The sequence below is a fragment of the Pyrus communis genome, chromosome 15, assembly GCF_041283825.1.
Source record: "Pyrus communis isolate YQ-2024b chromosome 15, ASM4128382v1, whole genome shotgun sequence".
Classification (NCBI taxonomy): Eukaryota; Viridiplantae; Streptophyta; class Magnoliopsida; order Rosales; family Rosaceae; genus Pyrus; species Pyrus communis.
The window spans coordinates 22,311,369-22,337,968 of record NC_142579.1 but is presented as its reverse complement, the minus strand read 5'-3'; the positions used below and the strand labels follow the sequence as shown (position 1 = coordinate 22,337,968).

General features: G+C 36.8%; 2 protein-coding genes, 1 long non-coding RNA gene and 1 pseudogene across 4 annotated transcripts; 1 reads left to right on the top strand and 3 right to left on the bottom strand.

The window, feature by feature from the left end:
- Positions 1-572: 572 nt before the first annotated feature.
- On the bottom strand, positions 573-4,700 carry LOC137733639 (casein kinase II subunit alpha-2). 2 transcript variants are annotated; one of them, XM_068472779.2, is made up of 10 exons: positions 4,296-4,700; positions 3,890-4,019; positions 3,493-3,687; positions 2,473-2,630; positions 2,046-2,136; positions 1,865-1,930; positions 1,481-1,563; positions 1,174-1,237; positions 962-1,030; positions 573-794 (listed from the first exon to the last, which is right to left on the bottom strand). In XM_068472779.2, exons 1-10 carry the CDS (start codon positions 4,592-4,594, stop codon positions 738-740), a joined length of 1,212 nt encoding a protein of 403 aa, XP_068328880.2. In that variant the 5' UTR covers positions 4,595-4,700; the 3' UTR covers positions 573-737. The 2 variants fall into 2 exon arrangements, with proteins under 2 accessions (XP_068328880.2, XP_088542095.1); XM_088685969.1 differs by lacking the exon at positions 1,865-1,930 and having other exon boundaries at positions 4,296-4,635.
- A 1,803-nt stretch (positions 4,701-6,503) lies between these two features.
- On the bottom strand, positions 6,504-7,778 carry LOC137733920 (uncharacterized). The gene is made up of 3 exons (XR_015956363.1): positions 7,575-7,778; positions 7,364-7,425; positions 6,504-7,266 (listed from the first exon to the last, which is right to left on the bottom strand). It is a non-coding gene; the product is annotated as an uncharacterized LOC137733920 (long non-coding RNA).
- A 4,040-nt stretch (positions 7,779-11,818) lies between these two features.
- Positions 11,819-12,939, top strand: LOC137734690 (uncharacterized; annotated as a pseudogene).
- Positions 12,940-14,455: 1,516 nt separating this feature from the next.
- Positions 14,456-18,508, bottom strand: LOC137736894 (Ribonuclease III family protein). The gene is made up of 5 exons (XM_088686297.1): positions 17,478-18,508; positions 16,270-16,474; positions 15,645-15,845; positions 15,179-15,265; positions 14,456-15,050 (listed from the first exon to the last, which is right to left on the bottom strand). The coding sequence occupies exons 1-5, from the start codon at positions 18,275-18,277 to the stop codon at positions 14,727-14,729; spliced, it is 1,617 nt and encodes a 538-aa protein (XP_088542423.1). The 5' UTR covers positions 18,278-18,508; the 3' UTR covers positions 14,456-14,726.
- Between the last annotated feature and the right edge of the window lie 8,092 nt (positions 18,509-26,600).

The window sequence follows — 26,600 nt, the reverse complement described above, 5'->3', positions numbered from 1 at the left end:
AAGTCAAATTCCCGCCTAGTACCGAAAATTCCCATTTTATACAGGCTTCAGAAAGTTGATTTGTCATTAAATTGCTTTCGCTAGTTAATTTGTCACACTGGACACTGGAAATGCTGGATTAGCATTCCAGGTTTTATCAAGTTTTTATTTGGTAAACAGGAGCAGCCACTGTAGGGGTGATCATTCATGGCAAGATAAGGGCGAGACTAGTGGCTGGCCGATGGCTGTAGTGGTGGTGGCGTCGATGGTAGTCATTTTTTCGTGGCAAGATAATGGCAATAAGGGCGATGGAGGATAACGAATGCAAGACCAATTCATCGGTAAAAGGATAGTTATTTCCGGTTAAAAACCGGCTTTCTTCAAGAAATGAATCGAAACAAGAAAATTGATAAATATCCTTGTGCATATTCGAACCGGTCAAAATGTCGGGGTTATTTTCTCCATCGAATATAGAATAAAGGATCATAGGTGAGACGCATGGCTGAAAATAGTGGCATAATGTTGGCAATGGCGTTGCTTGGCGAATGAGGATATGCATTGGTTTAATTTGGTTTATACAAACTAAGCAGACATATTGAAAGAAAACTCGTTTAAATGACCATGAAAACATACAATCAATTTTAAACATACAACAATTGACAATGGCAAACCACAGTGACGATTTTCAGATAAATAACACACTCCCAATTCCAAATAGCAATGGACCTCTAGTCTATGTAATCGGACTAATCAAGCAATTACGTCCGCATCCTGCTGCTTTCTGCTGCCCTCACTTGCGAGAAATATGGATGGCCCTGCAGGATTTACCACCGTCAGCTACTTTTTATCATCCACAAAATGATGGTAAAAGCTATCGAGATGTCGATAAAATGAAAGGAAAATGAGGAATGAACTGTGTTGCCCTCCTTCACCCTGACCACAAACAACTAAATGCTAAATTGTGAAAGCAGGGTAGATTTACCATTGCCTCTTTTGCAGTTAGTCTGTCTTGATGATCATACCGAAGAAGTTTATCCAGAAAATCGATGGCCTGCATATCAATTACCCTTGAGTTGACATTTGTATAATACATAAGGAATAAAAAACCGTTTTGGCACGTTTAAATGACATATAATGTGAATAACTTAAGAGCTTTTAGTGTAAATAATTCCAAGAAAAAATAGAGTAAGTGACCTCTGGAGAAACTAGATGTTGATTATCTGCATTAATAAACTTAGACCAGGGCTTCCTGCTGTGCCTGCAGTAGTGTAGCAACGCATCAATGCACGTATAGAGAAACTAATTTTACATTATTTATTACTTGGCAGGGTTTCATTTGCATTTGCACCTTTTTATTTTGTTTTATAAGTTACACTGCAACACTTCCAAGCGGAAGATGGAACCATTGCAGTCGCATGCTAAAGACATTTCCACAAAGAATTCACAGAATCGACCTATTATTTTATTATCATCCCTTAGAAGAGAATTTTGCTCAACATACCTCCCAACCAGAGCATCAAGTTGAGGATCAAGCTCTAAATGATACTTGCTCAGATATGCATTCAGCTCATCAGTCCCAAGTACCTAGAAATGCATATGAAGTACTACAATTCATTAGAAAGGACGTTACACCTAACGATACTGATTAGACCATATATAATGTATACATGAAATCATTAGGCCATATGTGTATGAGTGTGAGTCCGTGCATGTTCGTAAGCGCTAATGTGAAACTACATTAGATTACATAACACCGTAGTGCAACTAGTTGTGTATAAACATAAACCAACATAAACCACTAATTTGATTCTTTTCAGGAATTCTAACAGTAGCTATAACGTGCATACGGAACAAGTTATGCCATCTAAACAAGTACTAGCATTACCTTGGCAATTTTGACCAGCTGGTCATGGTTGTCATGACCATAAAAGAAAGGTTCCTTGCGAAATATCTACACAAAAACAAGTAATGACGAGCAAACAGACCTGACATGATTTTCTAAACGCAAGCACATTCTGGAGTTCAAGTAACAAATCTTATCAGAATACAGTAACTGTAATTCTCACCATTCCCGCAAACATACAGCCAAGGCTCCACATGTCCAAAGAATAGTCATAATCTTGCAGGTCAACTAGAAGTTCAGGGCCCTTAAAGTATCTAGAAAAAAAAAAGGAAAGACATTTCAATCATCTCACAAAGATGAATATATAAACTGAAGGATGTGAAAAAAAAAAAAAAAAAAAAAAAAACCTCAAAAGGAACCCTCACAGAGTCACAATGCTAAAATTATTAAAGAATGTGCAAGAAACAACCTACTTAAGAAAATTTTCATCCTAGCCACCTAAGCTGATCATTACTAATTTAGATGACATATTTGTTCTACTCAAACAATTCATTTTTCAACATTCATTCATTAACATGCATGTTTTCTAAACGACCCGCTCCTAAGAATCGGCATTAGTCCTATATTACCAATTTACCATAAATTATTACCTGGATGCTACGCGGACATTGTATTCCTTGCCAGGGTGGTAAAATTCAGCAAGACCCCAGTCTATCAAGCGAAGTTTGCGCAATTCATGGTCTATCATAACATTGTGAGGCTTGACATCCCTATGCATTATTCCTTGTGAATGGCAGTAATCTAACGCCTGCAGTGAAAAATAATTAACTTATGAAAGGCAAAATTACACACTACTTGGACCTTAATTTCGCCAGTACTTATATAGGTCCAGAAAAAAATGTTAACCCAGCATTCTTATTATACGTAACACATAGAAAAGTTGATGGCAATGCCTTAGATCCAGTAATTAAGCTTGAGCGGACATTAAATTGCAAATTGTTGAAGCATGGTGTGAACTCTTTCCCACGAGTTAACATACCACCATTAAAAAAAATGCATGCAGAACAACGGACCAAGAGCATATCAGAGTCAAATGACATACTAGTCATTGTGCAAACCATCACATGGACTGAAATTTAAAATCCCTGAGTAACTTGGAACAGAGCACACCAGAGAGCACTTTAAGGTCCATTATTAAAATGATTTGAAAGGAAGACTCGGGACTTAATAATAAAACTCAATATGCCTACATCCGATGAATCATTTGAATCCTAGTGTGTTTTAATAATTTGATCCTTGTGTGTTTTACTTTCTTCTTTCCATAAAAAATATACAAATACTATGTAATGATCCAAAGACTCCAATCCAACAACTTAACTAACATAATATTAACTAATTCCCTGATTTTGAAATACGTCATCCCAAACGGCCCCAAAGAGATTAAAATCTCTCCTTCGTGAGAGAAAGCAATGACCATCCACAAAGGTACCATGAAATTAAAAAAAAACACGTTTAAACGTTTAAAACAATTTCTGGCAGAGTTAGAACAATCTCTTGCGGAAAGGGTATGGTCTATCATTTCTAAATTAAACCTCTTTCTCTCAAAATGTAGGCTCAATTCCCCTTCTCTCATATAGCAAACCGTGCCATGTTAAAAGTACAATAATTACCTTGAGAAGCTCATATATGTAGTAGCGTATGTCATAATCAGTCAGTGTGGGGTACAAAACTTTGAAATCTGTACTGTTCACAAACTCAAAAATCAGGCTTGGGGTTTTCGAGTGCTGATCTCGAACAATATCAAGAAGCTTGACGACATTTGGGCCCCCACAAAGGTTCTGGAGAATTTTGATCTCTCTCTTAATCTGCACAAACACCACTAGGAAGATGAAATGGTGTGCTAAATGTTACAACAAATGATCCACATATTTGATATAGTACACAACCACGCCATTATGTACTTACAACAAATGCATATTAAAAAGTGCAGAATGGGGTTATTGGCAACTGAATCGAACAAAACACCAGAACCGAAAACCCGAATATCCTAAAAGGAAATTACTTTACCTTCTTTTTCTTAACAGGCTTGAGGATCTTGATTATACAGCGCTCGTTGGTATTGACATTTATACCTTCGAACACCTCGCTGTATTTCCCCCTTCCGACTTTTCGAACAACTTCATAATCATCTTGATCACTGGAAACAAAGGAAAAAAAAAAAAAACCCACAAAAAGTTGTATTAAAACGAAAAAAAGAAAAAGAAAGGGGGGGGGGGGGATCATTGCCACAGATAGCACAGTAAATACACAATTAATTATATATTAATCTTAATCAGCTTACAGAAATCCACTACAAGCTTACAGAAATCCAAATCAGAAATCAACAGTTTTCTGATAAATCCGTATACGAAAGCTCCCGAATTGGATTGAAAATCGAGAAAATCAATAAAATTAGGGAGGTAAAAACGGTTACCCCCATTGGACGGTGAGGGACTCGTAGTCCCAGTACTCCTTAGGGCGGAGGACATTGACGTCGGCGTAGACGCGTGCTTTGGACATGGCTTCTGCTGCTGTCGCCGCCGAGGTGGGATTGCTCGAGGCCGAGATCTGGCGACGAGTGGATTGCGTTAGTGTGGGAGTCTGCGTCTCGGGGGGAGGGTTTGGAAGAGGGAAGGGGGTGCGCACGATAGGAGGGTGCGCGACCGGCGCACGCAAGGTAGCGAGGGTGCACACTAGCAGGAAGCGAAGGGGTATTGCTGGATTTGTGCGCATGTATCATGTGCTTGGAAGGAGGTTGTGGAACGACGACACCAATAACGTCAAACGACGCCCAACGAAAAACCTGCGCATTGGGGGTTGGGTTGGTTGGTTCGTAATTTTTGCAACTTTTCCGGTTAAAACTTAAATATTCAATAGTGGGGAGTTGGGCTTGGCTGTGGTGCGGTGGAGTGGACAATATGTTGACGTGGAAAGTGCAGAGTGGCCATTGTTTAGCCGGAAGAGGATCATCTCCCGATTCACTATGTGGAAATCTTAGAAATCTCCAAATCCTAATCATTTATCGTATATTGTGCATTCAGTTTTCGTTAGATACTATTTGTATTTAATTTTAAATAAAAAAAGGTCAAATGATTTCTAACCTACAAATGCACGATGAATGACTAAGATGCGAGGATCTTTAGGATCTCTACAATTTGGATCCGAATGGGATCCAAATCCTGTTTAGCCAACATGATCCTCTCCAGATCCTCTTTGTGAGGCTTTTGGAGATCCGTAAATTGTGTCTGTTCATTGTATATTGTAAGGTCAGTTTTTGTTGGTACTGTTTGGTGTTCAATTTTAAATAAAAAATTTAAAATGATTTGTTACCGCACGATGTACGATGAACGGTAAAAATTCACAGATCCCCGTGATCCATACAAAGAGAATTTGAATTCATTGTTTAGTGGTTTTGTTATTGGTTGTGGTAGCATTTTTGCTTACCACCATAAGTGTGTATGTTCACCATACACCTTATAATGTGCCTCGTGTCCTTTCATTTAAGTGTAAATATAGTGAGTCTCATTTTTATTAGAGAGATGATACAAATAATTGTACAATTAAATGATAAGAGTAGCATTTTTGTTCTTTTAATCATAGTTAATTTTTTTTCAAAATTTTTAGAATTATGAAAAGATGCGTGACAAATGATGAAATGTATGATGAACATACACCGTAATTTATGATGATGAGTGAAAATGCACTCTATTAACTACATTAGATTACAAGTAGTTTAACTGGATTTTCACTTTCGTTCGTATAATTTTGTTTTCTTCTATTCTAGTCCAATTCGTCAAATGGGATGAGCCAAAACTCTTTTCTTGTTGAGTTTTTCAAATGAAAAGATGGGCATTATGAGCCAAAACTCTTTTGTAAGTTACCAAAACCAAAGTGGTAGTTGATTTCTTTATGTGTTAGGTTGTCTAATATTATATGTAAGGGGATTGTTGCTAACTCCTTAAGGGTGCGTTTGTTGCACCGGACTGTTTCGGACTGGACTAACTGCATGGACTAAGCTGGACTGGCTTAGACTAGATTAAGCTGGCCTAACTTAGTGAAGCGTTTGGTGCAATGTCGGACTAAGAAGCAGGATAATGAAAACAATATTGTTCACCAGATTTGCGTTTGCTTAGACTAGGACTACATTATTGTTCTATTTTAATAGCTTAAAAACCTGTGCCCAACTCCTTTGCCATTGTGTAATAGAGTAATGCTACAAATATCATGATATGGGTTAATTGGAGCATATTTTTGCCATGTATATTATGAATCTTAAAAAAAGAGGACCATTGTTTTGTTTTTAGTACCTGCTAATATAAATGAAAAGATAAATACATATCCTAATTCAAATGAAATTGGGCTTGGTGTATAGAACGATTTTATCACTTATAGTTTGACAAGGAGACTATTTTGCTTTTTAACATGAATTCTAGTAGCAGAAAACAAGTCTTCCAAGTTTAAACAAGAAAACAAGAAACAAATCAAGAAGATAGTCCTGAAAGTTTCTTCCTATGGAATTGAAAGAAACTACACCGATTGGCAAAAAGGAGCCCAAGATTGTGCTTCTTGATAACCCATTTGCAAGGTTGCTGAAAGCGTCTGAAAGTAACTTGCTTAGAGGTACAAAAAGGAAAGCAAATAATATGGTCCCGAGGGTAACTGCTTCTTGGACTAAATCAGGAGAGAAAGAAGATCTCCATAATTTACAAAAGACCAGTTAACTATAGTATAGCATTCCAAAGTAGATCTCCATAATTTACAAAATCCTAGTTAACATTAGCCAAAATACTTCATAGTGCAAAGCTAAGTTAGAAGCCATAATATAAGATTGTACGATTAATAAAATACATCCATGTCAAAAGGCACCACATAATATACTCATCCGCTTGCTTTGTCGCTTAAAAGCCTTTGGACTAACACTTTCTTGAGTTCCGAATTGATTGCCCTGAACATTCCCACATTTTGTGGTTTTTCCAAAATAAGAGTCAATGCATCAATTTAATCCATAGGAGAAAGACCCATTGCTCCACGTTCGTTAGCTATGTCACTATGATCTGCAGTACCTTGAACTATAGCTTCAGTTGCCATTTGCATCCTCTTCCCACTTTCAACATAAAATTCTTTTAGTCCACTGATAATTGCCTTGGTTCCATCACTTGACCTTCCCATGGTTCTTTTCCTCTTCCTTTGGCTATTCCAGATGGGGTGCTTTGTTGGTTCATTGAAGAAACAACATTTTCACCTTCAATATCACTTGCACCAACCTGATCATGACTTTGTTCCTCCATCATTTCAGCAAGGGTTTTGGCTACATTACCCGTAGCCCGATCTTGTCCAAATATATATGCAAATCTGTCATACAATGGAAAAGGTTTGCTTCTCTATCCATTTGCTTCTTTATTTTTCTAAGATTATAACAACATAGCAAAACTAAAATTTAGCATGCGTAACAACTATAGCAACAAGAATATAACTAATGTATAAATAAAATAGGATATAAACCTGCACATAAGTTTGCCATGCGTCATCACTGTCAACTTTAATGCACTTTTTGACATCATTTCCTGCAAAACCACTTGTGTTTATCATGTCAAGGACCAAACTATATGTTTTTTTTCATTTCTTCAACTTTGACTCAATATGTGGAGTTGCCCTTATATTTGAATTAGGACATAAAAAACATTGATAATTTTTGCTATTTCAATCAAAGTACCTTGTTTGAAAGCACCTGTGTCACACTGTTGCTTCCGAGCAACAAAATCCTCAAGAACATATAGTAATGCTTCTTCCTCAAATGCTTCCCATTTACGCCTTCTTCCTTTTGGCCCTTGAGCAGCATTCAAATTATTGTCGTTATCCATACCTAAACAAAAAATATTTGAATGTACTAAAGTACAGTACAAAGAATCAATTTGCATAATATCCAATTAATTTGCATACCATCCAGTCAATAAAACGAATGACATTCACTGATGAGCAATCTAATCATTTTGCTAATATCCAACATACATGATAGAAAGGAAAACTAAAATAAAATGTTATCATTAACACATATAGCTAGTTCGGTTGCTGGTTACTAATTGCCCTCCACTCATTATACATGTCTTGAGCCATGGCAGTCTTCTTTGCAGTCCACTGGTTAGATGTTTCAACACTACCAACATATTCACCTTCTTCTGTATTTTGTCCATCTTCTATTATTGGCAAATTCTCCATTGGATCTACAAACATCTCTTGCCTAATAAGATTGTGTAGTAGGCTACAAGCGGTAATTATTTAACCTTGTGTCCTTATCGGATAGAAATATGGACTCCTTAGTATCGCCCACCTTCCTTTTAGCAAGCCAAAACAGCGTTCAATTACATTTCTTGCCTTAGAATGCTTCATGGTTTAAACCTAATCCTGGTGTAGACCAAACAAGGGACTAAGTTTGATAACCTTAGCACCAAGATTAGGTTTAATGACCTTAGCATGGACTCGCTCGGATTATACGCCTCCTTAGCAGTTCTTAACGAGGATCCCTAATTTTGGGCGGACTCACAAGCCATAGAAAACCACGAGAGATTCAGTCGTCCAAGAACCCCCCCAACATCGCTCATCCTGCTCGTCCTCATCTCTGCGTCTTCCCTCATCGTCGTCCTTGCCCTGCTCCTTCATTGTCGTAGTCCTCACCCTCATCTGCATCTACTCGGCCTCATCTGCTCTGAGTTGTCTGGTAAACTTTGAATCTTCGATTTATTTCGTCAATTTGTTTTGCAAATCGTGATATTACTGAGCTTTATTTGATTTTGTTGTTTTAGGTTTGAGAAATTTTCAATCATAGAACTCTGCACTTGAACAAATTAGGGTTTTGATTTTTAGGTCAAATTGAGATTAGAATTTGGGGTTTTTTCATATTTCAACTTTTCTTTCAAATCCGAACTCAGAAACGTGGGTGACTTTACCTGTTTTGTAGCCCTTCACGTTTCGGTTAAAGTCACATATGTTTTGTAACATGAAGTACCACAGATAATTTTCCAATTTGTGGCTCTATGCTGTTATTGCTAGTATGATGTTAGGAAATTATAAAGCACTAAACCAATTTGGCGTTTGCGTTTTCCGTCAACTATGTACTCTGCCATCTTCAGTTATTTCAAAATTCTATTTGCTAGTGCAATGTCAGTGCTGTGGATTGATCTTTGATTCATCTCCACATGAATGATATCATCGATGTTTTGCCCTACTTTCCTTCATTCCTCTTTTTTTTTGTTTTTTTTTTCCTTATTCCCTTCCCCCTTTTCATCTGCATCACCCTTTCCTAATATTTGTGATATTGATTTTCGACTTGTATCATTGGCCTTAAGTCATCTGTTTAAAAAGAAGAATTCAATGCAAACAACCAAATAAATTTGGTTTATTCCTTTCTTTTTCCTCTTTTGTGTGTAGTGTTCTTTATGCATGTTACGATAACTGTCTATGGGTATATGAGATGAACTTGGGAGACAACAAGTATTAGTTTATAGTCTTTTGATAACCATTTCATTCTTAATTTTTAGTTTCGATTTTCTTAGCTTCAAAAAGAAAACATGGGAGAAGGAGAAAGGATGGAGAAAGAAAGAAAGAAGGGGGTGAGAATGGTGAATGCATAAATGATGAGACAAAACTTGAAGGGAAAAACAATCTCTCCTTCCTCCCTCCCTCTCTCATTTACATTCTTTCTCCCATGAAAAATGAAAACTAAAAACAGAACGTTCGGTAAAATTGTTGGATGAGAAATCTCTGCAAGCTGAAGAAATTTTTGTTGTGCACTCTTTTAATGGTTTGTGGTTATGTTCGAAGTCGTATCCTCTGTTTGGTTTTGTTTTTTCATTTTTTGATTTCCTTTTATCTTCCTCGGACCACTTTGTTTGAATGGCATTAGAGATAGGCAGGAAGCAATTCCATATGTCCTGTCAATGCTTCATCATTGATGATTTTTTCCCTTATAGAAGGGTAGTCTGGAAATATCTCATTTTGCATCTCAATCCATTTGTATCTTCATGGTCATTTTTATCATATTGATAAATGCAACTTCACTTGTTTGGTTGAAACATATAGTGGTTCGTTGTTGGTTCTGTTGTGTATTTAAGTAAATGGTTAAGTTCTATTTCAGGCTCTTCTTGGGCTGCAGTGTTGGGCAAAAGAAATAGCCACAGTCTTCCTGCAGATTTGTACTGAAGGTATGGATCAGCAATGCGAATGTGATGAAATAGTTATACGTGGGTTGTGGTGATTGAAACCATTTTACACGAAATATGCGTGTCTACTCTTGCAAACATATCTGCATCATTATCTAGCATGAAATATAAAAAAGGACCCACCATTTTGTAAAACTTCATGGCTGTTTGATATTTGATCGTATGAATTTAACTTTAAAAATACATTTCTTTAATTAGGTGGTAAATGGAGAAAATTCCAGTGTCCTACATGTTTAATTAGATGACAATATCTTCAAAGGGGTATTGATGCAGTTAGTTGTTTCAGAATTCTTTGCATACCGTTTCTTTTGATCTAGTTCATTTCATATCATAATCACTTCATTTTCATCACCCTTAATAATAGTAAATATTACATATATAATGTCATTATTATTTTTTTCTTTTTTTTTTGTTTGGATAGATATGGATCGAAGGAAGCTTTTATTGATCCTATTGTTAGAGATATCTTATTTAGAGTCAATTTTCATTTGTACGCTTCTTTTGTTGCTGATGCTAAGGGCCAAATAGAGACATGTTGAATGACGCACTTTGACTAACCGTTCACTTATTAGATGAGAGATTACTTTGTGTTATCTGAATGGTATAATAGGTAATACTGATGTTGAATGTGTCAACGAATTGAGAATGTATAGAAGGACTTTTGCCATATTATGTGACTTACTTCGTCAAGATGGGAGGGTAAAAATGGATGGTTTGGTGTCTGTAGAGGAACAGGTGTGTATAACTTTACAAATACTATCACATTATACTAAGAATCGTAGTTTTGGCGGTAGATTTTAAGGTATGATGATAATTTTTTTTTTTTCATTTTCCCTAAGCTTTAACTCTTCATTCCCTTTGTATAAATTAACAAAAGCTTATTTTTTTTGTTTAGAATTGCTTGGGAGCATTAGATGGAACACACATTGATGTGCATGTACTTGAAATTGACAAACCAAGATACCGAACAAAAAAGGGTCGAGTCGCAACTAATGTGTTAGGTGTGTGTTCAGGAGATATGCAGTTCATATATGTGTTTTCGGGGTGGGAGGGTTCCGCATCAGACTCTACAGTGCTACATGATGCAATTACTAGGCCTAATGGTTTAAAGGTACCAGTGGGTAAGACTATTAGTTAGTCTCAACTTTGTAAGTTAGGTCTAGTTTTGTTTGTGAACTACAAAACACTAATAAGGTCTTCTTTTTTGTATTAGGTTATTATTACCTTGTAAATGGTGGTTATAAAAATGGTGAAGGATTCCTTGCACCCTATAGAGGAATACCTTATCATTTATCTGAATGGGAGGGACGAACACCTTCTAATAAGGAAGAATATTTTAACATGAAGCATTCTAAGGCAAAGAATGTAATTGAACGCTGTTTTGGCTTGCTAAAAGGAAGGTGGGCGATACTAAGGAGTCCATCTTTCTATTCGATAAGGACACAAGGTCGAATAATTACCGCTTGTTGCTTACTACACAATCTTATTAAGCAAGAGATGTCTGTAGATCTAATGGAGAATTTGCCAATAATAGAAGATGGACAAAATACAGAAGAAGGTGAATATGTTGGTAGTGTTGAAATATCTGACCAGTGGACTGCAAAGAGGAATGCCATGGCTCAGGAAATGTAGAATGAATGGAGAGCAATTAGAAACCAGCAACCGAACTAGCTATATGTGTTAATGATAACATTTTATTTTAGTTTTCCTTTTTATCATGCATATGTTGGATATTAGCAAAATGATTAGATTGCTCATCAGTGAATGTCATTCGATTTATTGATTGGATGGTATGCAAATTATTTGGATGTTATGCAAATTGATTCTTTGTACTGTACTTTAGTACATTCAAATATTTTTTGTTTAGGTATGGATAACGACAATAATTTGAATGCTGCTTAAGAGCCAAAAGGAAGAAGGTGTAAATGGGAAGCATTTGAGGAAGAAGTATTACTATCTATTCTTGAGGATTTTGTTGCTTGGAAGCAACGGTGTGACACAAGAGCTTTCAAACAAGGTACTTTGACTGAAATAGCGAAAGCTGTCAATGTTTTATGTCCTAATTCAAATATAAAGGCAACTCCACATATTGAGTCAAAGTTGAAGAAATGGAAAAAAATACATATAGTTTGGACCTTGGCATGATAAACACAAGTGGATTTGCATGGAATGATGTCAAAAAGTGCGTTGAAGTTGATAGTGATGACTCATGGCAAACTTATGTGTAGGTTCATATCCTATTTTATTTATACAGTAGTTATATTCTTGTTGCTATATTTGTTACGCATGCTAAATTTTAGTTTTGCTATGTTGATATAATCTTAGAAAAATAAAGAAGCCGATGGATGGAGAAGCAAACATTTTCCACTGTATGATAGATTTGCATATATATTTGGAAAAGATCGGGCTACGGGTAATGTAGCCGAAACCCCTGCTGAAATGATGGAGGAACAAAATCATGAGCAGGTTGGTGCAAGTGATATTGGAGGTGAAAATGTTGTTTCTTCAGTGAACCAACAAAGCCAACAATGCACCCCATCTGAAAATAGCCAAAGGAAGAGGAAAAGAGCTATGGGAAGTTCAAGTGATGGAACCGAGGCAATTATCAGTGGACTGAAAGAATTTTATGTTGAAAGTGGGAAAAGGATGCAAATGGTAACTGAAGCTATAGTTCAAGGTACTGCAGATCATAGTGACATAGCTAACGAACTTGGAGCAATGGGTCTTTCTCATATGGATCAAATTGATGCATTGACTCTTATTTTGGAAAAACCACAAAATGTGGGAGTTTTTAGGGCAATCAATTCGGAACTCAACAAAGTGTTCGTCCAAATACTTTTAAGCGACAAAGCAAGTGGATGAGTATATTATGTGGTGCCTTTTGACATGGATGTATTTTATTAATCGTAAAATCTAATGTTATGGCTTCTAACTTAGCTTTGCACGATAAAGTATTTTGGCTAATATTAACTATGATTTTGTAAATTATGGAGATCTACTTTGGAATGCTATACTATAGTTAACTGGTATTTTCTAAATTATGGAGATCTTCTTTCTCTCCAGATTTAGTCCAAGAAGTAGTTACCCTCGGGACCATATTATTTGCTTTCCTTTTTGTACCTCTAAGCAAGTTACTCTCAGACACTTTTAGCAACCTTTCAAATGGGTTATCAAGAAGCACGATCTCGGGCTCATTTTCGCCAATCGGTGCAGTTTCTTTCAATTCCATGGGAAGAAAATTTCAGGACTATCTTCTTGATTTGTTTCTTGTTTTCTTGATTTGTTTCTTGTTTTCTTGTTTAAACTTGGAAGACTTGTTTTCTGCTACTAGAATCCGTGTTAAAAAGCAAAATAGTCTCCTTGTCAAACTATAAGTGGTAAAATCGTTTTATACACCAAGCCTAATTTCATTTGAATTAGGATATGTATTTATCTTTTCATTTATATTAGCAGGTACTAAAAACAAAACAATTGTCCTCTTTTTTGAAGATTCATAATATACATGGCAAAAATATGTTCCAATTAACCCATATCATGATATTTGTAGCATTACTCTATTACACAATGGCAAAGGCGTTGGGCACGGGTTTTTGAGCTATTAAAATAAAACAATAATGTAGTCCTAGTCTAAGCAAACACAAATCTGATGAACAGTACTATTTTCATTATCCTGCTTCTGAGTCCGACACTGCATCAAACGCTTTACTAAGTTAGTCCAGCTTAGTCCATGCAGCTAGTCCAGTCCGAAACAATCCGGTGCAACAAACACACCCTTGAAGTACTTTTTGCATGAAACACCAATTATGTGCTTATTACAGGATTCCATAATTAACTTGAATTTTACCATGAATTAATTTAAAATCATTTTATTTAAAAGCAATTTTATTCCTCAAAAACACTTCCTAAACGAACCATTTATTTTTTCACTTTGTTCTCTAGTGATTGTAATCAAACAACGCATTTTTTGTTAATGATATTCATGGTTGGGTGGGAGTAGACTTTTTTGGCTATCCATGCTATAGTCTCCAACAGCAACAGAAAATGAGAAATGTGACAAATAACAACGGAAAACTAATGAATTAGACTGATGTAAAAACATAACAAAATTAAAAGGGCAAAATTTCAAGAAAAAACTACAAGAATGAAAGTGAAAATTGAGATAATTTTTCTCAATAATTCTCTCTCATGTGAAAATCCTAAATTTCACAATGGAATTTTTAAATTTCTAAAAATTCCTTCTTTTATACAAGCCATAAAAGAGATAAGAAAATTGAACAAGATTATGCACAAAGTGAACGCTCTTAACCAATATAACGAATCTCATCTCATTTTCGATTGTTAAGAGCAAAAGAATTAAGAAATAAAGAGACGGACTCCGGAAAGAACGGCTAAAACTTAGGCTGCAACATTACATTGGGCGCCACTTGCAAAATTGTGCTCTAGTCACATATGAGAGTGAAAATAAATGATAAAACTAATTTAGTTAAAACTATTACATCTTTATATTACATTAGTGTCGTTAGATATCACAACCACATATGGTTCCATGCAAGTATTTCCTATTTAGAATAGAAAAATGAAAAGGTTGAGCGAGCGGAAAAAGAACGCTTTCTGGCATGCATAAAGATTTGAATATGAATCCTTCATCTTCACACAGTCACAGCTTTAGGTTGGGTTTGCTCAAAATCGAAAACCTCAAACATGAGGCGTCTTACATCTGGCTTCCCGTATATTGTGTATGCGAGACCATGAATGGCTTGTTGAACAGCGGTTGTGGCTGGATTTCTTAATCTTCGGTTGTGCTCATATGCATCCTGAACTTGGTCGGAGAAGATGATAAACTGGTGGAGACGCTTCTCTCTCAAATATCTCCCGCAGAATTTGTTCATGAGAACACGGCGATGTCTCTCTGCTAACCACTTTCCAGGAGCATCTAAATGTTTCATCAGCAACCTTTCTGCCATCACAAGGTCCTAGACAAGATATAAACACACAACCACCCAAATTCAACATATATATTTAGTATGGGGAAAGAGATATATGGGGTCTCCTACACAATGTAGGACAAATAAATTTGCATTTACACAGTGTAACTTATTACCTGGATCTTTTGGCCAACATATTCTAAACGCTCGTAACAAAATCGAGGATGCTCAAATTTGTGCTTCGATGGATGCAAGAAAGAAAGCTGTACGCAAATAAGAAAGTAAACAATACATCAAGATGCGGGGCCTATACAGACTATAAACATTAACAAATAAGAGTAAGTACATCGAATAGAGTGACAGAACGGACATAACCTATCCAGATTTGGTGGATCTAAAATCTTGGAATAGGATAATCCGCCCTAGTAAACTTTGAGTGTGACAGAGAAAATACTAGTTAGACATCTGGTGACACATATAGATATGGTAACAGATCATTTTGGCATGTTGCCTTTGTCTTCTCTTATTTTATTTTTAACTTTTTTTCAGATTACTCACCATGTTATATTACGATTAGTTTAAATAAAATTGCATACTACACGCAAATGCACATATAGAGATGGAGGACAGTGAGGGAAACACCTGTAGCCCAAGTCCAAGTTCGATGTTCCTAGCTGCAGTAATGTCTGGAATTCTATCAGTCAATGCTAAGGGATATCCCAATGCCCGCATGACTTTAGGTCGGCTCTCATAATCCCATACATTTCCCCTGAACCGATGCATACCTGGTGGAACACAAGCCCTGAAGAGCCTTGGATGTGCAAAAAGCGCATCTTCTGGGGGCTGTAGAGGGGAAAACACATTATTTGCAGGAACTTACTTGAGAAGATACAAAATCAAAACTATTTCCGTAAAATATGGCAACCAAATTGTATGTGAAAATTTATATAGTCATTCTAATATATAACATGAATAATTTATCCAAAAAGATGCAACATAAATCCCAACATTAGAAGATTAACAGGGATTTAACATATGTTCAAAACAAGCCTCAAGAGTCAGGTTGAACCTAGTGCCGTTTGACGACCCTTAAATTATTTAGTCTTTATATTCAGTACCCATCATGGTTTTGCCAACTGCGTACATATAAACTGATATTCTTTTAATAAAACTCTTTGATCTTCTAAAGATCCCAGAGCAACTTTTGGAGCGTTTATTTTTGTTAGTATGCATAAACAACAGAAACAATGCACAAAAAAAAACTTGCCCTGTAAGCCGCAACATCCTGCCAGCTGAGTTTGTTGCCTTCAAATTCTACAGAAACATAATCTACATCTTCAAGTTGTCTCCGTAGTTTTGGCTGGCAGGTCTCATCTTCTGGGTCCATTCCAAATACTTCGAAAAGAACACGATATACTTCTGGCATACCAAAACACAAATATATTGCCCCAAACAAAGCCCAGAATACAGACCTGCCCAAAATACACAATAAATTTGAAGCTCAAATGCATTTTCTCATCAACTATGAGTTTTCAATGCACAGAAGAATCTAGACAATTATATGATAAAAAGTAAATAGAAATTATTTATGTACTGCCAAAGAAACTATGGTCTGGTTCTGCAAGGTGAGATCTACAAGAACAGCAAGAGATAACTTGCAATCACTATGAGATACATATACATATAAACATATAGTGTGTCCGTGTATGTGTATAAATATATTTATATTTATATAAATAAGGAATGTAATTCGTCACTAAAATCAGCTAAAAACTAGTACTTAATATGTAGATACACCCTAAGTTGAGGCTAGGAAAGGGCCACACACTTATCATGTCTTCAACTTCCATTCTTAATCCGAAAATTGATTTTCAGCATTAGCTATATACTTAGGTAATAGAGAAAGGCCAAAAGCACAGAACTTTGCTTCCATACAAGCCAGCCTCAAACGCTACATCTCCATTCTATCCCTTCATGATATAAAATTATAAATGCGATATGATCTATCATCAACACAGAGGTTAGTCAATATAACCTAATCCCCACATATGCATCAGGGTACCAAGAAATGAAGAATTCTTATCATAGGCATGCATAATCAGTAGCCTTTAACAAAGGTCCATTCATCAGTATTGAAGTCTTCACCAAGTTTGCTCGTATGGTACTTTTGAAATCTTCTCTGAGTTGGATCAGGCTTACTTCTAGTTTAGCTACTTGTATTGTTTTGCCAATGTGGTATTGCTTCTTTAATTTAGTATAAATCCCAGTTTAAACCATCTCATAGATCGTCTCAATAGTTAAGAGAATTCATGGCAATATCTAGTGATACAAACTCCCATTTCATGAGAAGATTACTGCAATTATCTCCTTCCATTGTTTGAAATCCACCTAAATTTCTGAACTTCAGATACGAGTTATATTCAACTAACTACCATTGATTTCAAGTATCCAAGAAAAAAAGATCATTGAACTTACTTCACAGGTGGCTCTCGGTCCTTCCTCTGCAACTTATCCATATCATCAAAAGGAAACACCAGATTCTGCAAGCTAGCAGCTCTAATCCACCTGGGCAAGTTCCTCTTCCCAATCAACCCAAACACCCTCTCCCTCATTGGACCCGGCGACTCCCTTGGATACCTCTGCAGGAAAAACTCAGCCAAACCCAATTCCAGCACATACTGCCCCAAAAACCACAGCCTCGAATGCGCGGACCGGACGTGCCGGGCATTGGTCCTCTCACAGGAGGGATGCTGAAACGCCATGTACAGCAAAGTGTCGAATTGCTTTGCTGGGTTGTCGTCCTCGAACCTATCCGAAGGCTCCAGCGGGTACCCAAGAGCTTGCTTGGCCTCCAGCAAGTACTCCTCTATCCACGCCTTGTCGGCATTGTTGAGCCGCGAAGAGGGCAAGCAGGAACTGAGTAAAGGGAACGACTTTAGCGACAATTGTGGGCTGTTCAGAAACCTCTGCGCTAATCTCTTGTCGTCCAACGGCGGCCGGAGTATGAACCGCTTCGGCGGCACCTTCTTCTTTGGAGAAGTCGCCCTTTTGCGCTCTGAGAGCTCTTTGAGGAGCCGCTGGGGGCTGTTTTGGGGGAGTTCCTGTTGTGGGTCGACGGCGACGGCGACGACGTGGAGATTTTGCGATCTTCGGTTTGGGAACTTGGGGGTTTTGAGGCGGATTTGGGTTGGGAACTGCGAGAAGGAGGAGGTGAAGGAGTAGTTATGGTAAGCGGATAGGTTGGAGACTTGTGTGAAAGAAGAAGAGAGCTCCATGAGTGAGGTGTGTTTTTTTTCTTAGGAGGATGATAAGGGGGTGATGAGGGTTAAGAGATTAGGTCCGCCATGGATGGAGGGTTTTTGAAGGTGTTTGTGCAGGGTTTTGGGAAAATGGAAGATGGATAAGGTGGAGGAAGCGTGGCGCGCGAGTGTTAGCTTCTATTTGGTCTGCTCGTTAAGATATTTTTTTGTTGATGGTGGAGACATTTTTTTGGCTAGGGAAATGGTGTCGTATAGCTATTTCCAGTGTCGTATATACTAGTTCATAATGTTGTATTGTTTACTCCCTAACTTACTGTTTCTAGGTGGGGTGGATGTGGTATGGTTTGGACTAAACTTAGTAATTTCTTACACGATACGAAATTAACAGGCTTTAAGATTAACATTGTAACTAATCGGGTTGTTATTGAGTCGCTCGTTAAGTATTCATTAATAATGAGTTTACATGCAGAGAGTGGCAGATGCATTGAGGGACAGGGGGGGTTAGTTGACCTCCCCGAACTTCGATGAACGTCCATGGATACCTTGGTGCTGACCCTCTAAACTTCGGTGAATGTTCATGGATACCTTGGGTGCTGCCTTTTTGAAAATTAGAGTTGGCTTCATATATGCCTTCCAACTGTTTGATAAAATGTTTGTAAAAAGGTAAATGAAATGGTGATCTCAGTGAATAACAAAGCATCATCATTCTTGGACAAACATATTAATGGAAGGCAATGATATCAGACATTGTTAGTGCTTTCAAGATAAGGGTGTTTCTTTGTTAAACATTCATATGAGAGTAGCCTTGGAACATGTTAGTTACCCTCGCAAATGAAGCATTAAAAGGTGTGTAGTATGCATTTCCAAATGACTTCAGACTTACCAAGACTCGATGAAATGGTGATATGCATGCTATTTATGGTAAAAAAAAATTTGCGCTTGCAGCGCGCTATTCTTACTAACCCCCCTAATATTATTTTCTAGATCCACCACTGCATATGGGTAAACTGTGAGTAACCCATTAAGAAAAAACTATTTTGATGATTTTAAAGAAAAACTACTAATAAAACTTATTATAAAATACAATAGTCATAGTGTGTGTATATTAAATATGTATTATTGTATAGATATTCAAAATAAATTAAAAAAATTGTTTTATTTATTTGCATTATGAGAGTTTCTTATCATCATTACTGGGATAATTTTTACTTGATATGTTGTCTAAAGTTCAAATCAACTAGTGTAGTGTTAGTATAGGCAAAAAGATAGACTTTCAATTTTATAGTCAACAAACCTACAAATTTTTTACTCTCTTATATAGTCATACTCATAAATATTATATCATCTTAAAAGTGAGATTAAAACATTATAAAACACATTATTAAATTAAAGCATCAAAGTAATTTAAAAATACCAAACACAATAAAAATTATAATAATTAATTTGTAAGTGCGAAAAATGTGAAAAAAAAATTTAAAAGCTCGTGATTGCATCCTCTATGCTTTGAGATGGGTACATCGTCTTTTGAATTTTTAAAACCCTCCAAACCCTTGTGAATAGTATTTTAAGGGGAGTTCAAAATAAATACAAATTCATAATAATTAATGTATAAGTGTTAAAAATATGAAAGAATATATAAACCCTCGTGATTGAATCCTCCACGCCATGGTTATATCGTCGTTTAGATTGTTAAAACCCTCCAAACCCGCATGAAAACTATTTTAATTTGAGTGCAAAATTAATAATAATTAATGTAGAAGTGTGAAAAATGTAAATAAAAACATACAATCACTCGTAATTACAAGCTTTACAACTTTCGTAAAAGGGTCAACTCTAAAATTCGACACTGTAATCAATATCGATTGTCGTTTATGCTTTATTATTCTCACCGAATTTCTTTCTTTGTTTTGTTTTGTTTTGTTTTTTTTTTCTTTTTTTTTTTTTTTTTTTTTCAGATTTTCTTTTTTGAAACATTATCTTTTAGCGGATGTAGGAAAATGAACGGTTGTTAATATCACGTTCCAATATTTATGGTTAACTGAAATATGAGTCGATTTTATATAGTTTCAAGAGACTTTATAAACTTTGAGCAATATTTTCACTAATGTAAAACTTTGAATATAATATCAATGATTTGAACCATTCATCTTCTTGCATCCATGAAAAGATCATGTTTTCAAAAAAGAAAATATGAAAAAAAAAAAAATGAGTGTTTCTGTATATATATTTTTTAATATGTTCACACTTCTACGTTAATTAATATTTATGTGATACTTGAAAGACAAATGTGTTTTTATGTTTTGAAGTAAGATTTATGTGACAATGTGGTATACATATAGTATTATGTTTTGAAGTAATATTAATGGGTCGAGTTTTGGTCGGGTCATATTACCCGTTTATTTTAACAAGTGTTACACGACACTACCTGTTAAGATATCAGATATGACACAAAATGACACAACATGGAAAATATGACACAAATGCCAGGTTTAGTTTAGACTGGTTTCTTTCTTAAGTTGTGTGAGAACTGATGTGATTTGAATCGGTTTAAATTAAAATGAGTAGAGAAATCAAACAAAACCAAACTAAGTAATTGGTAGTTTAGGTCTAAAGACTAACACATTTTAATTTATTGGTGGTTTAATTTTGTGTTAGTAATGTGCAATGAAACACATATATTCTATAGTTGAACGGTGAAACACATCAAGAACAAGGCCAAAGCATTTTGAAGGAAAAAAGAGTCATAGGAGATATTTTGTTGTTCTTGTAGCAATTCGCATTTATCCTCATGTAGCGCTTTCAACGGTTTTCAAAATAATTGATGGTGATGGATTGATTTTGAAAAAAAAGAAGGCTTGACATGAGAACTTGAGGTGTGGAAACTAAAGCGTATAAGTTTAGTAAATGAAAAACACATGAGCTTCCAGAGTGTTGGTAGGCTTGAGTTTAAGAAAAGGTTTTTTTAAGAGATTTTGATCATGGTGATTGGGTTTCATATTTGGGAAATGAGGAGGTTTGAGGCTTGGTTTAGGGGAATTTAGATCATCACTGGATCTTGCAGTCTGGAGCTTACGGATCTAGAAATTCAAACCGTTTAAAAAAAGGGAGAGAGATAAATCTAAACTCTTAATTTGTGTAAGGTGAGCCAGTTGAATAGGCTAATGGGGCCGTATGGTATAAACTGAATGATCTAGATCTTTGGGTTCATCAGCTCTGGAGGGGATCTCAATTCACTTTAGGGCTTTGAGTTTTACTCGGAGGAAACAAATCAAAGGCATGAAAATGGAGAGGTTAAGGGAGTTTTCAATAAGTTGGGAGAAAAAAGTGACTACTCATGGATTGCATACATTTATACCTTTTATTTTTAATTTTATTGGACAATGAATTTGATACCTGATTACTATTAATTGTCTTTTTTTAAAAAAGTGTGGTATTGTTGTAAACTTTTCTAGTTTAAGTGTGATTGTGTAAATCCTAGATTAGATTTGATTCTAGTTATTCTTTTCTATATGAACTTGTATTCCTTGGGGATGAAGGATTTCTTCTCCCTCTTATTACTATAAATAAAGGCACTACGTAGGAGGGAATAACACAAACATTCCCCTATGATCCTACAAACACATCTCTCCTCTTGCCGCCGGCCCCTTCCCCTTAGTTAGATAAAATAAACTACAACATGTTATCAGCATGCTCCTACCACTGCGCTTAGGAATCTGACAAAGATATTTTCTGCATCAAACCAGTTCATCCATATCATCACACAATCAGGTTCTTCCAAAGCAACAGTATTTATCTCAATATTTTTGTAGCCCTGATAGCATGAACATTCACCATAATGCATGACCCAACTTTACATTTTTCGAATTTTAGATTCTACATAAATTGTGTAGGATTATATTCATAATTGTTGAATTATGTGAATTTGATATTACCATGAATTGCATCAAATAACTGCTCATGCATTAAATTATATAATATGCATTAAATTGAATTGAAAAGAAAAAAAAAATGCAAAAGCAATCAGAAAAGGCAACCTGGGTTCTTCGAACCCATGACCTTGAACCATTCGACCAAGCCTGCAGCTTGGGTGGCCGAGCCGTGCCAAGCCACGAGTCCTTAAGCCGAAGCCAAAGGCTCCAGGTTTGAAACCTAGAAACTCTGACGCCTTCCACAACTTCTCCACTGTTGTAGGTTAGCCTACAACCAATCCTCACCCACAAGTCATCGTGTTTCGATGACCTGCAGTTCGTCCCCGACATCGATTAATCGTCGAAATTTTTCTAATTTTCCAATTTGTATTTCTAGGGTTTTTGTAGAACGTTGAGATTTCTTAATCTCCGTTCATATTTGTGGTCTCCATTGACCCATGAACTCACCACGAGCATCGTTGTCCCAAAGCATGGCCTCCTGAAATGATGACGTCGACTTTCTTCCCTGGCGAATGCACCCAGTTACAGCTGAGGTGTTTTTGGACCCAACTCGAGCCCTATTGGGCTTTATCTTTCGGCCTGCTTCCTTTTTCTTCTTTGGGCTCGCCTACAGCAACCCAAAATATTAGTTTGGCCTGCGAAAAAAAAAACAAAGTTTTTTTTAAGGCTCATCTACAGCGGCCTGCTACCGTACTGGGTCCCAGCTCCATTGGAGTATCCGTATTCCCCCATGTTACTTCACACACGATCATCCCCCAGTCTGGGCCTTTGTTTTGGGCCCGGCTCCTTTTGCAGCCCACTATGTTATTTGGGCCTGACCCCCAAGCCTATCCTAGCCCATTCTTGGGCCTAGGCCACACGGTTCCAATTTTCTTAGCCCAACCAGGGGTTTTGGCCTATGTTTTTGGGCCTCGAGTTTCAATTGCTTATTATTTTTAGACAATTTGGGTTTTATATTTTTTCACCCACAATTTAAATTTGGCCCGAAGCCCAAATAATTAATTCAATTATAATTGTGTTTGCATATTTCTGGGCCCCTGCATGTTTTCTTGTTGCATATTTTTGTGTATATATTTGTGTTTATCTGCAGGAACATATGAACCTGAAGTTCATAATTATTTCAAAACCTGAAGTTTCTAAAAACATGCCTTGTTTGATAACCTAAACTTTTCCTTAAAAGCATCACCCATGAAAACCCGAAGCTTTTTCATGCGATTTTTAACTAATATATATCTATTAGAACCTGAATGTTCTACTCTTATGTGAATGGCTTGATTTTTTTTCTTCTCCATTGTACTAATCACATCTTGTCCTTTATTTTGTGATAGGAACATTTCGAATTTGAACAAACTCGACTTCACCGCTTTAGAGGTCTCTAGAAGGAATTACCTCAAGTGGGTCCAAGATGTGAAGCTTTACCTCATTGCAAAGAATTTGCATCTCGCCATTGAAGATGAGACAGATAACCTTGATGGTGAAGCTGAGAAAGCCACTGCTATGATCTTCATCCATAGGCATATTCATGATGCACTGCAAATTGAGTATCTTGCTGAGGAGGATCCACAAGCATTATGGGTCACTTTGGCCGATCGATTTGATCACCAAAAAGACATCTTCTTACCTGAAGCAAGACATGACTGACATCATTTGCGTTTCCAAGACTTTAAGTCTGTGAATGAATATAATTATGAAGTTTGTCGAATCCGATCACTTCTCAAGTTTTGTAATGAAACTTTGACCGAAGAGGATCTCCTAGAGAAGACTTATTCAACCTTCTCTGTTACTAATATTGTCCTACAACAACAATATAGAGCTCAGAAGTTCACTAAGTTCTCGGATTTGATCTTTGTTTTACTTTTCATTGAAAAGCAGAATCAGCTGTTGATGAAGAATTATCAAGCTCGACTTATTGGGGTGACTGCTGTGCTTGAATCACATTAAAGCACAAACCAACGCCCGAAATGCCAAAGAGGCATGCTATGGGCGGCTAAAAGCCACCTTGTCAAGGTTAACAGAGTCAAGGCCCATCTAAGGGAGGAAATAAAGCCCCGAAGGCCCCAAACCTTGCTCCTAAGGCCCTAAACTTTAAGAATAAGGGTAAAGCACCTGAAACCATGAATGCAGATATGTGCTATCGCTGTGGTTTAAGGGACCATCGATCTCGTGTTTGTCGAGCTCTCTAGAAGGTTGTAGCTAAATATCATTCTCATCGTAAGAAGTTTGAATCCAATTTTGTGTAAGTGGACGAACTGAAGAGTACCAAAATGAAGGTTTCTGACTTTTAAGAGGATACGACATCTATGGAAGATTAGAATCTTAGACATAAACCATTTTTTTTAAGTTGAAATAAGACCATGGGGTCGAATATATTCCATAGTAGTGGTCGAACCCCCTTTATGTTTTTTGGTTAATTTTGAACAATTATATTTGGATTATTTGTTGGTGATTTGTTTTTTTGGATATTAAGTTTTAATTAATTTTTGTCCTTGATACTTAAATTATTTTGAATGGATATTTGTTTTAAGAACTTTTATGCATGTAACCAATTCAAATTAATTTTCATTCTAGATATGACTAGTGGGGAAGTTAGTTGTCTGGTAGATAGTGCAACCACACACACCATTTTGTGTGAACACATCTATGTCACTAACTTCGTACCTAAGAATGTATCTCTAATAACCCTCTCAGGCCCATCCAACCTGATCGAAGAATACGGTAAAGCACATATAATGTTGTCTAATGGTACAATTTTGACCAGTGATGAGGCACTATATTCTCTGCATTCCAGAAGAACGTTGTTGAGCCTTAAGGACATTAGAAATAACAATTACCACGCTGAAACCCACGTAGAAAATGGAGTTGAATTTTTGTGCATAAATTCCTACGAATATGGCCAAAAGCGTATTCTAGAAAAGATGAAGCGTATCCCAAGTGGCCTGTATAATACGACCATACGCCCCATAGAAAGCCACTATGTGGTTGGCCCTACCTCTGGGACTGCGCATGAAATTACACTTCAGCATGATCGTTTAGGACATCCTTGACTAATAGCGATGCGCTATATTCTCAAATCATCACACATGCATCCACTAACCCGAAGTTTAGGTTTGATTCAAGGAATCGCATGTCAAACATGTTCTATGGGAAAACTTATTACTAAGCCTTTTTATGACAAGATTCATTCGAATCCTCCTATTTTTCTACAACAGATTTAGGGGGACATTTATGGACCGATTCAGCCTCCATGCGGAGCATTTGGATATTTTATGGTTTTGGTTGATACTTCCACATGTGTGCTTGTTGTTCATAAGGAACGCTGCATTCTCCAAACTGTTGGATCAGGTTCTCAAGCTTAAGGCTCATCACCCTAATTATTCGATTGGATAATGCTGAAGAATTCACATCTAAAACTTTTGATAACTATTACAAGTCGGTTAGGGTTGAAGTTGAACATCCAGTACCTCGTATTCACACCCAGAACGGCCTGGCAGAGGCATTCATTAAGCGCTTACAAATGATTACTCGATTGTTGGTCATACGTACTAAGCTCCTGATCGCTGCTTGGGGCCATGCAATATTACACGCAACCATGTTGGTCCGCCTGAGGCCTGTTGCGACCCAACCATATAATGCCATTTAGTTGGTTATCGAATATGAACCCGACATATCACATCTACACATTTTTGGTTATGTGGTCTATGTGCCGATTTCGCCGCCCTTACGTACAAAAAAGGGGTCTCAGCGAAGGATGGGAATCTATGTCGGATATTGATCTCCATAGCATAGCTTAGAGCATGCTAGATGCTTTCATCGATTTAGCGCGAGTGACAAGATCACATATTCCAGTTGTGAATGTGCCTGCAAAGATAGATGTACCAAATGTACGATAGACTTCCCTCTTGGAGGCTCGGGATGCCAACTTTGGTAATCTACGTACATTAGGGGCTAGCCAATCATCTGCCCTTACACAAAAGCGTGGCAGACCTCTGTGTTCAAAAGATTCACACCTTTGGAAAAGGAAACCCATGACACAGGCTTTTAAAGAGCCTACCGTGAATTCGACAGTCGCTTACTCATTAATCCAACTCATGAAGAAATTCTGGATTATGGAAGCGTCTTTGAAGAGACGAATCCTCATCCCGAGAATCATGAGATTTTGTTCTATTATGCTAGCTTAGAAGATGTATGGTGTAGAAATGAGATGATCATCAACGATGCATTAACATATGTAGTAGTTACTGAGATCATGTTGAGCGATGACATTGAACCCCGTTTTGTTAATGAATGTCAACGTAGAACCACTTGGTCAAATTGGAAAAAAACAATCCAAGTCGAACTTGATTCGCTTGGGAAATGTCAGGTGTTTGGACATGTAGCTTCAACTCCTCCACATGTGAAACCTATTGGCT

Excerpts from the sequence above, each read along its gene's own strand:
- LOC137733639 (XM_068472779.2), bottom strand. The coding sequence starts at position 4,594 with ATGCGCACAAATCCAGCAATACCCCTTCGCTTCCTGCTAGTGTGCACC. Across the intron at positions 2,137-2,472 it reads AATGTCCGCGTAGCATCCAG|ATACTTTAAGGGCCCTGAAC; the intron begins GTAATAATTTAT and ends TTTTTTTTCTAG. Across the intron at positions 795-961 it reads TAACTGCAAAAGAGGCAATG|GGCCATCCATATTTCTCGCA; the intron begins GTAAATCTACCC and ends TAAATCCTGCAG.
- LOC137736894 (XM_088686297.1), bottom strand. The coding sequence starts at position 18,277 with ATGGAGCTCTCTTCTTCTTTCACACAAGTCTCCAACCTATCCGCTTAC. Across the intron at positions 16,475-17,477 it reads GACCGAGAGCCACCTGTGAA|GTCTGTATTCTGGGCTTTGT; the intron begins GTAAGTTCAATG and ends TATTTTGGGCAG. Across the intron at positions 15,051-15,178 it reads ATGTTGGCCAAAAGATCCAG|GACCTTGTGATGGCAGAAAG; the intron begins GTAATAAGTTAC and ends TATCTTGTCTAG.